The 15,861-nt window shown below is 41.4% G+C and overlaps 1 protein-coding gene across 1 annotated transcript in view; it reads right to left on the reverse strand.

Annotated features, from left to right (window-relative positions):
• LOC119738043 (ataxin-10-like) overlaps positions 1-15,861 on the reverse strand; it is a 43,322-nt gene that overhangs the window by 6,210 nt on the left and 21,251 nt on the right. Inside the window, exon 7 of the mRNA XM_038212763.1 lies at positions 9,120-9,289. Within this exon, the coding sequence (XP_038068691.1) occupies positions 9,120-9,289 (170 nt within the window). The remainder of the gene's footprint in view (positions 1-9,119; positions 9,290-15,861) is intronic.

Raw genomic sequence — 15,861 nt, forward strand, 5'->3', positions numbered from 1 at the left:
TCGACAAAAGACGGCTCAAATTGAGGGGCCTAAGCTGCCTCCCAGTCAACTCCTGCCTAATTGCCCCCTACTTATCAAAGAAAACTGCCCTGATTTTTGCAGCCCCCCTGAAAATGTACTTGCACCTGCTCCAGGAACTTTTAGAAAGCCCCGCTCAGTTAGAAACAGCAACAGTAACAATTCCACAGAGGAAATGTTACCTTAACCTTGGCTTGCAGTACTCTGTTACATTCATTAATTACAGCGAAGTGTTTTGTCGAGACAGACTGTATTTCAAGTTCCTGTTTAAAGAGTAGACCACAATGCGTTGTTTAAAAAGAGGAAAACTTGAAGTCTTTTTTTTGTTTCTGCCCCTGGCTCATTAAAAACAGCTCAAGTCTGTAGCAAATTTTAACTGTTTTGGTAGGTGTAAGTCTACACCAGTTTTCCGTTATTTTTGTGGTAATAATTAGAGGCGAGTTTTAGAGTGTTGTTTTGCTGTGAAAGGTGACCCGGCAACTTCTGTGTGGCCCTGAAATGAAGAAACGCTCTGCTGTACTTTTCTTACACAGGGCTTCTGAGTTCATGTTGGTGTGCAAAACACTGCCTGTTTTCCTTGGCAAATGACTTCTGCACTAAAGGAAAGACATTCTATAACTTCAACTGTGCTTTTGTACAGTAAAAGGAAATGTACCATAAAGCTCTCTGATGTTTTGACTTTGTAAAACCACGGGAGAAGATTTAAATGTTTGCATGATGAAGTGATCATGTGACAAATCATTATGGTGAGTTTGTAAGGTTCTGAAAAGAACTGAGGAAACTCAACATTTTGGACGGCATGCTCTTGCAAGCGGAAACTTCCAAACACCGTTACTGACCCCGAGTTTGAAATATACAGGTACTATTGTTTCTGAGGCAGTATGGAGTGCCAATCTAATTATCATTTTGTATTAATTAATGGATGTATGATACATACAATGTATGTGTACTGTAAATGTAAATCAAACTACAGAATTATGCAACTGTACATGGAGTTGTGATGGCAGTGATAATGACACAGTGATTTCCAATAAAACATGTATGTGACCCTATTGGATTTTTGTTCCCATCAAAGAGTAGTGTTTCAATTTAAAGTAAAGCAAAAATCCATCATGATTTGTTTCATCTTTTCTATTTAACAAAAATTACAAGAACAGAACTTCACTTCTCTTATTTCTGCGAAAGAAACACAAGCATCAAGGCATTTTCTGAACCTAAGTTTTGCTTTCTCGAGAGCTGCTATAAATTTCTCCCAGTTTAAGTACAAACTCATAATGTAAAAAGCCCCAGAACACACAGCCCCACCATAGGCACCTGTTCTGGAACTTGCCATCTCGGGCATAATTCATTCTGACTTAGAACAGAAGCAGTCGCAGTCCGTTTCGGTAACAACAGCACGTCTTGCTTAATTGCTGATTAAAATCAGTTATAGTTACAACAAAGTTCAAATATGATCCATGCAACTATGTGTACTGGAAAAAAAATATATCCAGCTATAACCTATTGCAGAGACAAGTTAACATGGTTATAGGAAATGTACATTTTCGAGAGAGAAAAAAAAATAATGGGATAATTCTGTGAAAATTTTGATTTTGAATAAGAGTGACTTGTTGTGAAACCTCAGGTGTGGCAGCTATTAAATCCTTACTCCTCAAAGGCTGGTAAGGCTGTTGCAGGAAAAGCGAGTCAGAGCCCATACTGATTGGGGGAAAAATGGAAAATTAAGAGTTAGGCCTGAGAGGATTGGGAGGGCAATAATGGAAGCCGACATGCTGGAATTAGCTGAGGCTGGCAGGGCGATTGGGTTCACCAAAGGGAGGGAAAACTTATTAGGTTGAGAATCAACATAAATTGCGTAAATACCATGGATATTGGGTAGGCCCTATATGGGACTGCAAAATCAAGTTTATCATAGATGGCATAACAATAAAATATTCTTTAAAGCTATAGTTCACCATTTGCAGCTATCCAAAAAATAACTGACGTAATTATTGTTGCAAAACATACTTGGTGAAAGATAGTAAGGGGACTAAACTCCCTGTGAAATTATTCTTTCCGGCAAGCTGTCATTTTGAAGAAATCAACGAAAGAAGGCCTTTCCAACGGTGCGTCTTAGGACGCACCATAGGTATTTTCAGTCAGTTGTTCGGTTTTGTTTAATTCGGCGAAGCGCGTATAAGCATTACACTACGCACAAGCGTGCGCAGTTGCTATAATTCGTCGGATCGGTGCGTGACATCTCGTAGCTGCAATCAGCTCAGTGAGAACGTGTCTCGAATGCTGAATTCAGGCCCGTTTCAAAATATGATTCAACAACTTTTGATATGAAATCGAGATCCTAGAATACTGTTTTTTCTCAGAATGTACAGCTGAAGCTGAGCTGAAACTTCAACAGGTTAGTTGTTCAGCACCCTTCTTTTGATTTTAAGCACATTTGTTGCTTCAAAGGAATAAAATGCACAAATTACAAATGATGGACTATACACATGTACATTGTACCTTTAACATACAATATAGAGTCTTTTCTAGTGAAGCTTTTTATGTGATCCAGTTATGGTGAGATATTGTTAACAGTTCTACAGGTGTTAATGGCACAAGTCCTTATCAACTGCACACAGAACACTTTGGATAATTAGAGAATAGTTCAATTTTAATGGAAGTTGAATCTAGTAAAACACAACATGAAAATTCCTTTTTGTTTGCTATGTCAAAGGTAAAATCTTCACTTCAACTTGAAGAAAATTAAACTGAATAAGGGGGGACCCAAAATGTGATACCATTAGAAAGCTCTCTTGTTTTCTGTACATGTGGAATCCAGAAATAAAAAATATCTCAATTCTTAAAAAGTCTGACTTTATGCTCAGTTTGTGGTGATGCTTCACATAAATGTAAATGCACAGTATCTAAAGAAACAAACATGGTGATTACATGTGTATAGGCCTACTTGATTGTCTCGTTAAAGGTAGAGTACATCGTTTGCAGCTATTCAAAGAGTAACTGACAAAATTATTATTGAAAAGCTTACTTGGTTAAAAGTTAATGGCAATAAACTCCCTGTGAAATTATGGCATCCAAAGATGCGTCAAACAATGTATTTTTTGGAAATTTCCGTTTTTAGTTTGTTTGTAATTCGGCAAATCTGTGTATGGATGCGCACAAGCATTGACATGATGCACACATGTGCCCAGTTGCTCTTATTCTTCGTTTCAGTGTGTGACATCGCGTAGCTACATGTACTATCGACTGAATGAGAACGTGTCCTGGATGCTGATCTCAGGCGCAATTCCAAACATGGCTCGGCAACTTTTGATTGACTTGCAACTTTAGATTTTGAGTGCTTCTGTTGCGTCAAACGAGAAAAATGCACAAAAGACAAACGATCTATGGTACCCAACCTTTAAGCTACATGTACCGTATATTTAAATGCATAAAGCTACATGTATGTGAATAAGCTACATGTACATGTACATGTAAATGCATGCCTACAAGGTTAGCCACCCTCTAATCAAATTTCTGAACCCACCCCTGTCCACATGGAACTGGGAGGCCACTATGGGTGGGCCATCAACCCTGCAGCAAGGTGTACACAGACATAGGTCTGTCTTTAAGAAAGAAACCTGACAAATGCATTGCAACAAATTTATCCTGTAAACTTTGCCTCCCCCGTACTCTATCCTGGCTTCACTCCCCCACCTACATCCCTATGTTCTCCTGACAGAGACAAGGGGATAATTCCTTGTCAGGACAGAACCCACGGTTTGCTCAGTGATCTTAGGGAGGATCATCTCAAACCCTCTGAGGGGTCTTAGATTGGCCTGTTTGCATTCACAACAGTTAGGCCACTTGAAACAGTTTGTGGATCAGGTTAGCCTCCCTGATGAAATGGGATTAAGACAAAAGTACATCGGTTGAGGTGTCTATAGTGCATGCTGCACTGTTTGAAGAGGAGGGGTTAGCTGTATGACGACGCAGGTCTGTCTATGAAATTGGAACACAATACTGTATCACATGTTGCCTTTTTTGGTAGTACAAGTGTTCACTCAACATACATGTACTCTACAGGGTGAGTAACAAAAAAAAACGAAACCCAAATGTCGGGACCATTGTTTTAGTGAAGTTCTGCATGTGGCACTTTCAAAATCTAGGATATGAAAGCCCAATTCATAAGCTTTCTTTTAGTACAAGAATCATTCACATCACTCATGTACTTTTCAGGTTACGGAGTTTTAAACACAACCCACTGTTTTAAAGTTCTGGCAACCAACGTTTTAAAGTTCTGTCCACGGATCACTTTAATAAAAGGTGTGCATTCTTTCAGCAAAACGAAAACAATTCACACACATCCTTATGTGATTTGTTTTCGTTTTGCTTATAAAGAACACTCAACTTTTTTTGTGATTCGTGGACAGAACCTTAAAACGGCGGTTGTGTTTAAAATTCTGCAACTTGAAAAGTACATGGGTGATTTGAATGATTCTCAAAAAGAAAGCTTATGAATTGGACTTTCATATCCTAGATTTTGAAAGTGCTACATGTAGAACTTCACTAGAACAATGGTCCTGACATTTGGGTTTCGTTTGTTTTTACTCACCCTATACAGGAAATGCTGCTGAAAATGTTTGTTGTATTGCAACATGACATAGTATCTTCACACATTCAGCTGGATAACAACATATTTTTGGGGTCATAAAACAAACTATCTACATGTAAGTGCTACACAAAGTGACCACTTTTGATGGCATTTCAAGTCTTTTTTTCACCAACTGCCATCAAAGCCAACAATCTTTATTGAACACTCATAGTTTTGGGGTATTTCAAACAGAAATCTTCTGTGTTACTCAAGAAATGTGTTGAAAGACATCCAAAGTCACACATTAGTTAGTAAGATCAGGCCAAAAAAAAAAATAGTCGGTCTCTGGTCAGACCGAAGTTCTGGAATTGATGCGACAATGCGTTTTTGTTGTTTTTTTTGGTGGCTTTTTTTTTTCAAGCTTGTATTGTACAGACAAGGTGGATACTATTTTGCTTTTTTGTGTCCTCATTATACATTGGTGTCCTCTATCATTTGCCTTGGTGCCCTTTATCATTTGCCTTGGTGCAATTTCCCCATTCCTTGGTGCTCCTTGGTACAAAACTTTGAGGAGGCGCAGCAATAGAGGGCGCTGTTGTAGCTTCTGTGTTAATTTGAAAAAAAAGAAAAGGTTGACGCGCACGATTAAAATCGACGCGCGCGCTGACCACAGACCGAGTATTTTTTTTTTTGGCCTAAGGTACATGTATGTACATACACGTATATTTACTTTCAAATATTTTGAACTCATCATTTTGCAGAATAAGACAAGAATTGGTGACTCCAGATACATGTAGACATACCGGTACTTCTTTGAATTGGGTAAACGTGATATTCAATGTGTATTCAATATGCATGCTTTGTGTACATCCAGTCAACTCAGCTCGAGGCTATTATATTGTATTTCAATGGATTGTGTTTCTAAAGTAAAAAAAAAAGATCTTGACTTCATTTGCTTTGCCTCTGATCAGCCATAGCAAATATAAGGGAAGTACATGTACTAGCAGGATACTAGCATTGATCACAACATGCAAGCTCAATGTTCCACAATCCATGTTCAATGTTAAACGCCAGGTTGAAAATAAAGTATATCCTGAGAGAATTTTTATCTTGACTCTGTTTCTTTTCCTACAAATCAGTTTGTTCCTTTGGATGGTCTGAAGGTTTTGTGACATACTAGGGTACATGTGCATACAGTTGACCGAAAAATGTTCATTTGTGCAAAATGCACAGCCCTTGAATTTTGACTTAAGCCCACCTCAGGTTAACCTGCGATTTGTATGCGCCGCAACGGAACCATCGGCATCAAGCAGTAAAGTTATGCTCAGGTCACAAAACTGAAAAGTTGTGTGATTGTCGGATGTATGCATGACGTTGTGACCATGATGTTGATTCCCACCACGTTCTGTCGCGGTGCAGAAATTGAAATTGTTCTACTCTTGTGACTGTTGATTTAGTTTTAGCACTGAGTGATGCTGATCATCTTAATATCATCGCAGTTACCGGTATACTCAGGACGCAAGAAAAATTGCCGACTGATACATGTGAGTTACCAAAATATATCTCTCTAGAGTTTTTATGATTAGGCCCCCCCAAAAAAGTCTCAGGTTTCTGGTATACGCGCGTGTCGCCGTAGCCATGCGCGTTGGCAAAATGAAAAAGTTTTTTTTCAATAAAAGATGATGTCTCAAAACCGCCAAACTCACTGGTTTGACTGGAATCCTGCTGCTGCACAATTTTAACGTGTTTTTAGATGGGGTTATGATCGAGAATAAGCTTTTTGTGGCCTCTCTGGACTCCCATATATTTGCACTAAGTTTAGTCGGGCACCATTTGCAGTCATCAGCCGACATTTGAAGCAAAAAAACAGTTAAAAAAAAAAAAAAGCCGCATCGCCGCACCACTTTTTGGGCGAGCTCCATACCAGAAACCGGAGACTTTTTTTTTGGGCCTTAATTATTTTTTAACAATTTTGCAATAGCAGAATATGACTTACACCCTAATGATGCAAGGGCACTAACAGTATGTTTCCATCAGTATGAGGAAACTTTCAAGATGCAGGGTATTCACATTTTTGCTTTGTCCTTTTATTGTAACGTGAGTTACCATTGCCCCAATGCGTTTCTCATTTTTGTTTACGATATAAAATATTGACAGTATCATAACCAGCATGCCAGACAGTAGCCTGGCATCTTGACACCACACGAGGGCAGCGTCCTCCGAGACGTGGCCACTGTTTGTTTATACATGGTAACAGATGCCACAATAGCCCTGTAAGTGTTAACACAGAGCCAGACTTGTGGAATAGGGGCTAAACATCACAGCCACGTAGGTAGGGACCTTGAGTTGCTTGACAGAATATTGGCAAGGGTCCTGTGTGAACTGGAGTAACCCCAATTTTTGTAACTAATGAAACTGAACCCTCACTTGTTGGAAGTAAGTTATAAGTTGGGAGTGAGAAGTCAAAACTGTTTCAATAAGTTTAAACAATTCGGGGATTGTTTTGTTAACATGTACTTTCTCATAGTGATCGGTTGATTTCAGTACATTTTATTAACAAATTATAAACAAGACAAGGCAGGCCTAAACTAAATGGTCCCAGAGTGCACAAAGCAATTTATCCATTGATTCAGAATGACTATTCCGTGAAAGCTTTTTCATGCATGTGGCCTAATATACATAATTGGCAGGATTTAGCCCATTCATATTTCAATGTTTTGGGGCAAGGTGAGACTTAAAGATATAGTCCATCATTTGTAATTTGTGCATTTTGTTCGTTTGAAGCAACAAAAGTGCTCAAAATCTAAAGAAGGGTACTGAACAACTAACCTGATGAAGTTTCAGCTCAGCTTCAGCTGTACATTCTGAGAAAAACAGCATTCTAGAATCTCAATTTCAAATCAAAAGTTGCTGAATCATGTTTTGAATTGGGCCTGAATTCAGCGTCCGAGACACGTTCTCACTGAGCCGATTGCAGCTACGTGATGTTGCGCACTGATCCGACGAATTATAGCAACCGCGCATGCGTGTGCGTGTCGTGCCAATGCTTGCGCGCTTCGCCGAATAACAAAACAAACTACTAATTTAAATTTTCCTACGGTGCGTCTTAAGACGCACTGTTGGAAAGCCCTTCTTACGTTGATTACTTCAAAATTACAGCTCGCCGGAAAGAATAATTTCACAGGGAGTTTAGTCCCATTACTATCTTTCAACCAAGTATGTTTTTCAACAATAATTACGTCAGTTACTTTCGGATAGTTGCAAATGATGTACTATAGCTTTAATGAGCAAGTGTAACTCCTAAGTAACAGTGAGTCTGTCAGTCAGATACATGTACCTGTACAAAAAGGACTATAGATATCAGGCATGCTACTAGGATTTTAGAAGAAAAAAAACGAGAAAACTCCAAACCACACAAGACTTTGTTCTGTATTTTTCAATTGGTAAAGGCATTCATGAAAAGTAAAAAATGAAGAAATCAGCAGATCCGAGGAAAAGTTGCATGCCCACCTTCACACTAGACAAATCTTAGGGTTGACGCAGGATTTATGGGAGTCATGTACTTGACAGTGACTTAGTTCACTTTTTAGCAATCCCGCAGGGGCGTGCAACTATCTTGGTGTAAGGGTTTTAGTCTTTTTATAAGGTTTTATGTGTAATTTTTAAACTATGTATTTTTTATGTCTATACTGTCTGTAATATTATTTTTTTGTTTTACCCATTGAAAATTTGACCTGCGAAATAATAAATGAAATGAAATGAAATGAAATGAAAAACATGCGGCATTTCACACTCGACAATTTTTTACCCTGCGCAACCCTTCATCAACCCTGAGATTGATTTCGCCCCGGGTTGAACTCAACCCTGCTCCAGACCAGAGATTGATTTTCAATCCGGGTTGAAACTCTTGCCAGGATTCAAAACAGTAGTAACCAAGTGAAATAAGCTTGGTTTCCACGAAACATGTGAGAAACGACACAGGTGTGAATGCAGGCTTCAAAAATTTAAAAAAATCAACCTGGGGGGGCGCTAGGTTCGCCTAGGGTTGAGTTCAACCCGGGTTGAGAGGCTCTAGTGTGAAAAGGCCTACAGAGTAGCCTCTCTGTGACCAAAAACAAACAGCAGAATAACATACTAACAGATAATGCCCTGAAAAAAAATCTTTTTGAAGTAGTTTTAATTTCAGGAACATGTGCAATGACTGTCACGTTTCATTGCAAATCTCTTTATAGACAAGTCTAAGACAATACAAAACGTTTTTGACAATTGGTGATATTTTCTGAACATTCCCATTTCCTCAAATAGAAGAAAAACTGAACATTTAAAGTGAATGTACATGTATACATGTAACAGGTTTGCATTCTGCATGATCCGGGACAATCTGCATTTATGAATGGAGATTCTGTGCATTGCAACTGTCCCACAATGCAATGTAAAAGGTAACGCTGTGTTCACTGTTCACTTCTGGTCATTTGGCTAATCGTAAAACGGTTAGTGCAAACACTCTTTTTTCGGAAAATAACAGGCATACCTTGTCCTGGTTAGCCGTGTGGCTGTGGCACATGTTGCCGATCAGACGAACCAAGTCCCTTTTAAAACCGAAGAATGGATTGGCTTGTGCACTGGCGCCCTCTAGAGTCTGCGTGGACGTGAAGTGGTTGCCGCTCTTTTTGCCAGCACTATTTGCTCGATCCAGAAGACCTATCAGTAATACAAGTATATTAATGCAACAAAATCAATCATTTTGGTCCAACATTTTTTTCTGAAGTTGCCATTTAGCAGCATTAATTTAAAAAGAGCATTAAATGGGAAAAATACGAAAGTCCCTTTAAGTATGTGAGATAATTAGGATACTCTGGTTACCTGCAGCCGTAAATTTGGTATCTACAGGTACATTTAGTGGTACCTACTGTAGTCCAGTTGGCATTCCTATAGACGCAATGACCCAACCTAGAAATGTTCTTTCCTATGAACTTTTTTTGTTGATTTATACTCCCAAGGGGTCCTAGAACAAATTCAGCTTGGTTGCCCAAATATCACGTTTGGGCAACTCTGGTAATTTGCATAAATCCAAAATGGCCGCCAGACGCCATCTTGAAAATTTAACTCTTGAACCACTTGTCCTAGAATGATGTATAATATCTCTTTTAAGAGGTTTTGTGGTATGTAGAATCCATTTCTGGGGTTATTTTTAAGATTCGAGGTCAAATTCAGGTGCTAATGGTCAGGTGAAGGTCAAATTTGACCTCTTGGTGGACAATGAATGAAAACTTCGACTAACACGTACCTTTCAATCTCATTTATTGGTATCCATGCACATATGTCACATTATTTGTCATTGTCAGGATCATGTTATAAGGATTGTTCTTAAACAATAAATAAAAAGGTAGTTATATACATGTAGTTATATACATGCTATGCTGCAAAAATATATCTGGTATAGCCTATAATCTTTATCCTTTACTCCCATTCATCATCTAAGTAATCAGGATCAACAAGACTGCCCTCAACATCCTCATGGTCTTCACTGTCCTGCTCCACACCATCCTCGGAATCCTCTCCCTCAACATCCTCCCCCTCATCATCCTCGATCTCTCGAGTCTCCACACGTCCCTCGTCTCCAGCCTGAGCATCTCCTTTCCTAGTGTACGGATTGCAGCAGCCCTCTTTTCCAGAGCAGTTACAGTATGATGTGCACGAAAGATGCTCTCTTTGACAGCCACAAGCCTTGGTGCTGCACTTCTTGCCCTGTGCCTTGCACTGACACTGAATCACATCAATTAACTCTGGTGGAGCTGGATCACCCTGAGCAATGGCAGGAGCGGGAATGCCATCCCGCATCTCCCACCCAAAGTGAGTGATGTCAGCTGACTCGTCTGGTGGGGCTTGGTGTCCTGCTGCTTTCCACAACATGACCTGCAGGTGAGCCCGCAGCACGTGCTGCAACAGGTTGGCAGATGTTGGAGGAAGGGCCATGACTTTGGGAGTTTTCTTCTTCTTGGTGAAAAGTGAGAAGCGAGCAGACTCCATAGGTGTCTCTGGCGGCTGACCATACAGAGCAATGAAGAAGGGTTCTGCTGCCTCCATCAAATCTGCCCGTTCGATTCCTTTCTCACCCAGTACATCAGCCAAACCTTGGAAGTCCCCAGCGAGCAAGGTCTTTAGTGCACCGATCTTGCCTTTGCCATAGGGATATGATGTTGTGTCACAACTGCTGAGGGCATGCATGCCTAGCAGCTGCAGACATTTTGGTCCTAGGTTGGCACAGGTGGCATTGATATCTAGCACTGTCCCATCCCATCGCTCCATCTGCACCTTGCACTGCATTTTCGTCCGATAGACCCAATAGACCAGCAGAACAAATACGTCTGTGTCGTCACTAAGCACACGGATCACACCCTTGTCGCTGTTGGCAGCCTGAAGGACATATGATATCATGGTAACGTCCGCCTCATCATGACCAAACACACCATCGTCCTGGGTCTCCATTGTCGCCTTATCTCCTAGATTGAAGGTACACAAGATGCTCGCCAGCATCCGCTTGTTATTCTTGCTATGCAGGATTACATCTCTTTTGGGCAGAGGACTTGTGATGGATAGTTCATAGTCGATGATAACTTCACCAGCTCGCCGCATTCTCTCGTGATCTTTGGCAGAGACATCTTGGTACTTATCAAAGACAACAATTTTCTCAGTACCATCTGGATAGCGATTTAAATGACCATGGATGGACGCAATCAGATCTGAGGCAGTGCCACCATGTGGCCACACAATGTGGTAGAACAGTTGTGAAACATCCACGATGACAATATCAGCAGGTGATGGCGAGACTTCAAGCACGCCGAGGCATTTGACCAGACCAGACTTACTGGCTTTACGGAGACAACCATGCCCATCAATGAGCGATGACGGCACAGCACACAGTTCGTAGGCAAACAGAGGCTCAAGCTCCACCTGCCGCCGCTGACCAATCAGCAATAGCCGGAGAAAAATGTTCTCAAGGTCTATTACTGGCTTGGCCTTGTTGCCCTTGCCCTGATTCTTGAGAATATGCATCGTCTTGATGGGGCTACTAATTGCACTGTAGAACCCGTCAGGGAGACTGGCAATGTATTTGCTTTCCATCTTTTCTCCAATCACAATTGAATCCGCCACATTCACATTAGCGGAGGCACGTTGGCCAGTGACGGGATTGTATAGATGAGGGCGGTGATCTTCCAGTGGGTGTGGGTAATTCTCCACCTCTGCATCAATGAGACCCCGATCATGTGCATCAATGATGCGCCGGTGCTTCAACTCCTCCTTGTGCTGCTTCTGCGCCGATTGGCCTGGAGTATAGTCATAGTAGATAAAGTCCACACGGTCTGCGACGTAAACAGTGATAGGGAAGGCGTCGATCCACTCACAGACTAGCTCAGCAGAAAGGGTCATGCCCTTGAGAGCTCCCTTACCGATCTTGATGGCAGTCTGCTCACCAAACTGGTCAGCAGAGACAGCGTTCCAGTATCCATCATGGTGCCGACAGACAAGGTCCACTTTGTCTTCGACATGGAGTGCACGCATCTCCAGGAGGTACTGCGTGAGATAGCGGGCGTACTGCACATGACCAGCGAGGAAGAAGTACTTCATCATGCGCTTCATGGTCAAATGCTTCAAGTAGATGTCACCCTCTCTCTCTGCACGCTCAAACTGGTGAATTAGGAGCATTGGGAGAAGGAAGTTGTCCACCCAGTGTCTGCCAGTGGGATGGAGGCGGGCACTCTCCAGATACATCTCTATCTGCTCAAATGTCTTTTGTCCAGTTGACAGAAAGCGCTTCAAGAGTGCTGCTGATACACCACGGAATGACCGCATGGCTTTCACCCAAGACTTCCCATTGAAAATACCTGTCAGCCCCCCATATGCTGCGGCAACATACACTTCCAACGCAGAACCTTTCATCAGCTTCGCGATGCAGCTAATGAACGACTGTATAATATGCATCCCACCAGGATGGGTGATGACATTTTTGAACTGCATAGGCTGATACCAGCACACCTGTTTGGTTACTGCATACAACTGCATGTCCATGCAAACATGAACATATGCCATCCCCATATCAACCAGTGACCTCTGCATGTAAGTGAGCGTTGTGAGGATAGTGTCTGGGTGAGAGGGTGGTGCATCAATCAGAGGACCAAACATATAGGTGGTCCCAGGTTTGAGTACGCCCTGGCTCCTGGTTAGCTGATTGTTGAAACCATTCCACTCCATAGCATCTTGCCCCTGACTCAGGCTGTTGAGCCACTGCGTGTCCTTCTCTTGGGCAGCCACCAGACTGGCCTGCTGAGCGCACACGTCGGAGTAGCTGATCCCAGTCTTGCTAGTAGGTACTGCAGGGGGCTTCACTTTCTTCGGACCAGTATAGTGCATAAGTGGAATGGCCCTGTTATTGCCCACAGACTTAGACTGCTTGGTCGTGAGGCGAGGAATGATGAGAGTACTGACACCAGGCTGAGTGCTGCCAGTCTCGATAATCCCAGCTGGGTGCATCTGAAATTCTGTTGCCATGGCGTGTGTCTCACGTCGACCATTTGGAGTTGACACCAACAAGTCGAAGTTGTCATACCAGCCAAATACGAGTCCGACTGTCCGACTAAGCCCCATCATTTCATGCAACGTTGCAGAATTGTCACTTACATACTTGGCCGCCGACTTGCGGAACCGCAGCACCTCATCATAAGACACAGTGCATCCATGTTCATTTAAGATGTCAATGAGATATCTGCTACCAAACTTGTGGTGTAGTTTGACACCCAACCCAAGTGTTGTTTGGTTACGTGTTTTGGTAATTTGATATTGTATGGATTGCGAAAGACTCAGTGATGTTTTTGTGACTTCACTGTTTGATATTAGCTTGGAGATAAACCTAAGCAGTGTAGTACTAGTTTGTTGTTTTGTCTTGGCATGAGTGAAATCACCAAGATCATAGTTTTTGTTGTTGACTGGAATACCACGTGCCTCCGTTGTGATCTTTCTTACCAAGGCATCCTCTTTCTCCTCATCCACAGTGTCTACTTTGGAAACCTTAAAAATTCTACCAACATACTCACGGAATCCAACAATGGATGCACAACCTTCAATGCAAAGTACTACAACATCATCACCCAAGTGCGTAACCAGCTTAGTAAACATTTGCTTTCGTGTCAACTGACCACCATAACTCACATACTTATCGTGTAGTTCAATGGATGTCCAAGTATATATCTTTCGATTAATATACATCTCATCAACAAGCAATTGCAATGCTTTATCATCCAGTGTGGGGGTCTGTTCAGAATAAACGGGCATTTTCCTAAATTCGTCATAACAGCGTACATGATATTGTGCCTCAGCGGCAGATAAATCATGTACACCATGACAACGCAAAGCAACTTCCCTACTCCACACATCATTACGGTCATTACAATATTGCAATACAACAGCTTTGAAAGGTGGAGCATCTTTGACACCTTTTCTTTCGCACTGTACTACCCTTTCCCACCTTTCAGGATGTTTAGGGTTTACAGTTTCACAAGCTTTACCACAAAACAAGCATTGTTTCTTGAAATCAAACTCTATTACTTGTGACCTTCTTATTCTGGCAACTGGTGGCTCATCAATATCAACTGAACCATCCTTCCTCTTCTTTGCCACAAGTTTTTTGATATGATCCTTTGAGGTGAATGAACAATAACAGTTTTTATGAAGTTCCACCGATGCTTGATCTCCTTGAGAGTCCAAAATAGTCTGCATTCTGCTAAGAGACTCGTGGTCATATCGCTCTATTGCGCACTCAATCACTTTCTTCACGGCTTGTAGCTTGAATGTTTTGAGGGGTCCAGACCTGCTGCAAGTTGAGAGGAGGCACTTCCCATCATCAAGTGCTGCATTAGCCATCTCGAATCCTAAAGAAAAAGAAAAGAATAGAAAAATAGGGTCAGGGGCGAAAATCCTGGGAGGGGGATGGGAGGTACATTGTATATATCCCCAACTTGTATACCAGAGGGGATTGGCTATTGAATCAACCCCCACCCCTCTTTTTCGTGATGAGGAAATCAAAATGCAGATCTTGAGGTATTTTTCGAACATCCCAACAAACCCAATGTGTTTAACTAAAAGCAAAAAAGCTTTAAAAATGCGCAGTTTTGATGTACCGTAAGCGTGAGTATACATGTTAATATATTGTTACATCTATATTTTGAAGGGCGCCCCCTAGTGTAATGTGGTGTCCAGCCCCCCCCCCCCCCCTCCAGCCTGCCTGTCAAATTTCCCCCACTCACCGGCAAAGATTTACTCCAATGTATAGGGTCCTTTATGTGCCAAAACATCTAAAACAAATATGACAGTTAGCCTTGACCTTGACCTTGAAATGGAAAAAAATAACACAAATTTGAGTTCTCACCATTTTTTACGGGTAATTGGGGCTGATATTGTTTGATTATCTATTTTTGGCATCATTAACTATTAAAGTGTAAGTTTTAGTTGATTTTTTTTTCATTGTCCACCAAGAGGTCAAATTCGACCTTGAACTGGCCATTATCACCTGAACTTGACCTTGAATTAAAAAAATAACCCCAGAAATGGATTCTACACATCACAAAACCCCTTAATGGATATATTATACATCATTCTAGGACAAGTGGTTCAAAAGATAAATTTCCAAGATGGCGTCCGGCGGCCATTTTGAATTTATGCAAATTAGCAGAGTTGCCCAAACGTACCATTTGGGCAACCAAGCTGAATTTGTTCTAGGACCCCATGGGAATGCAAATCAACAAAAAAAGTTCATAGGAAAGAACATTTCTAGGTTCAGAAAATTTCTACTGGATTACTGGTACATGTATGAAAACTTAACTTTACCTGACTCAATGGCAATACTCATGACGAAGACACATAACATGAAAAACATAGGAAATATACATGTATTTAACAACAACTGTATTCAGAGTGATGTGAGAAAATCAAGAAGTACATGTAGCATTTGCAGGATCTCATTACTTGAAATACATGCAATTAATCCCTTCATACTTCTCAAACTTTACTGAGGCCAGAGTTCATATTAGGGGCCTGTTTGTTTCGCGCAGGTCTGGATTGTGATCAGTGATCCGACGCGCTGATAGCTGCTCCGGATCACATTTTAACTGATCCTGCTCACGAGGTGGGTTCGCAAGATCAACGAACCCGACGTGCATGACGGACGGGAGAAAAAGTGAGATTTTGTTTAGTAGACTTCAAAATTCTGTTAGAGTGTA

This window comes from Patiria miniata, unplaced genomic scaffold (genome assembly GCF_015706575.1).
Source record: "Patiria miniata isolate m_02_andy unplaced genomic scaffold, ASM1570657v1 HiC_scaffold_3, whole genome shotgun sequence".
NCBI lineage: Eukaryota > Metazoa > Echinodermata > Asteroidea > Valvatida > Asterinidae > Patiria > Patiria miniata.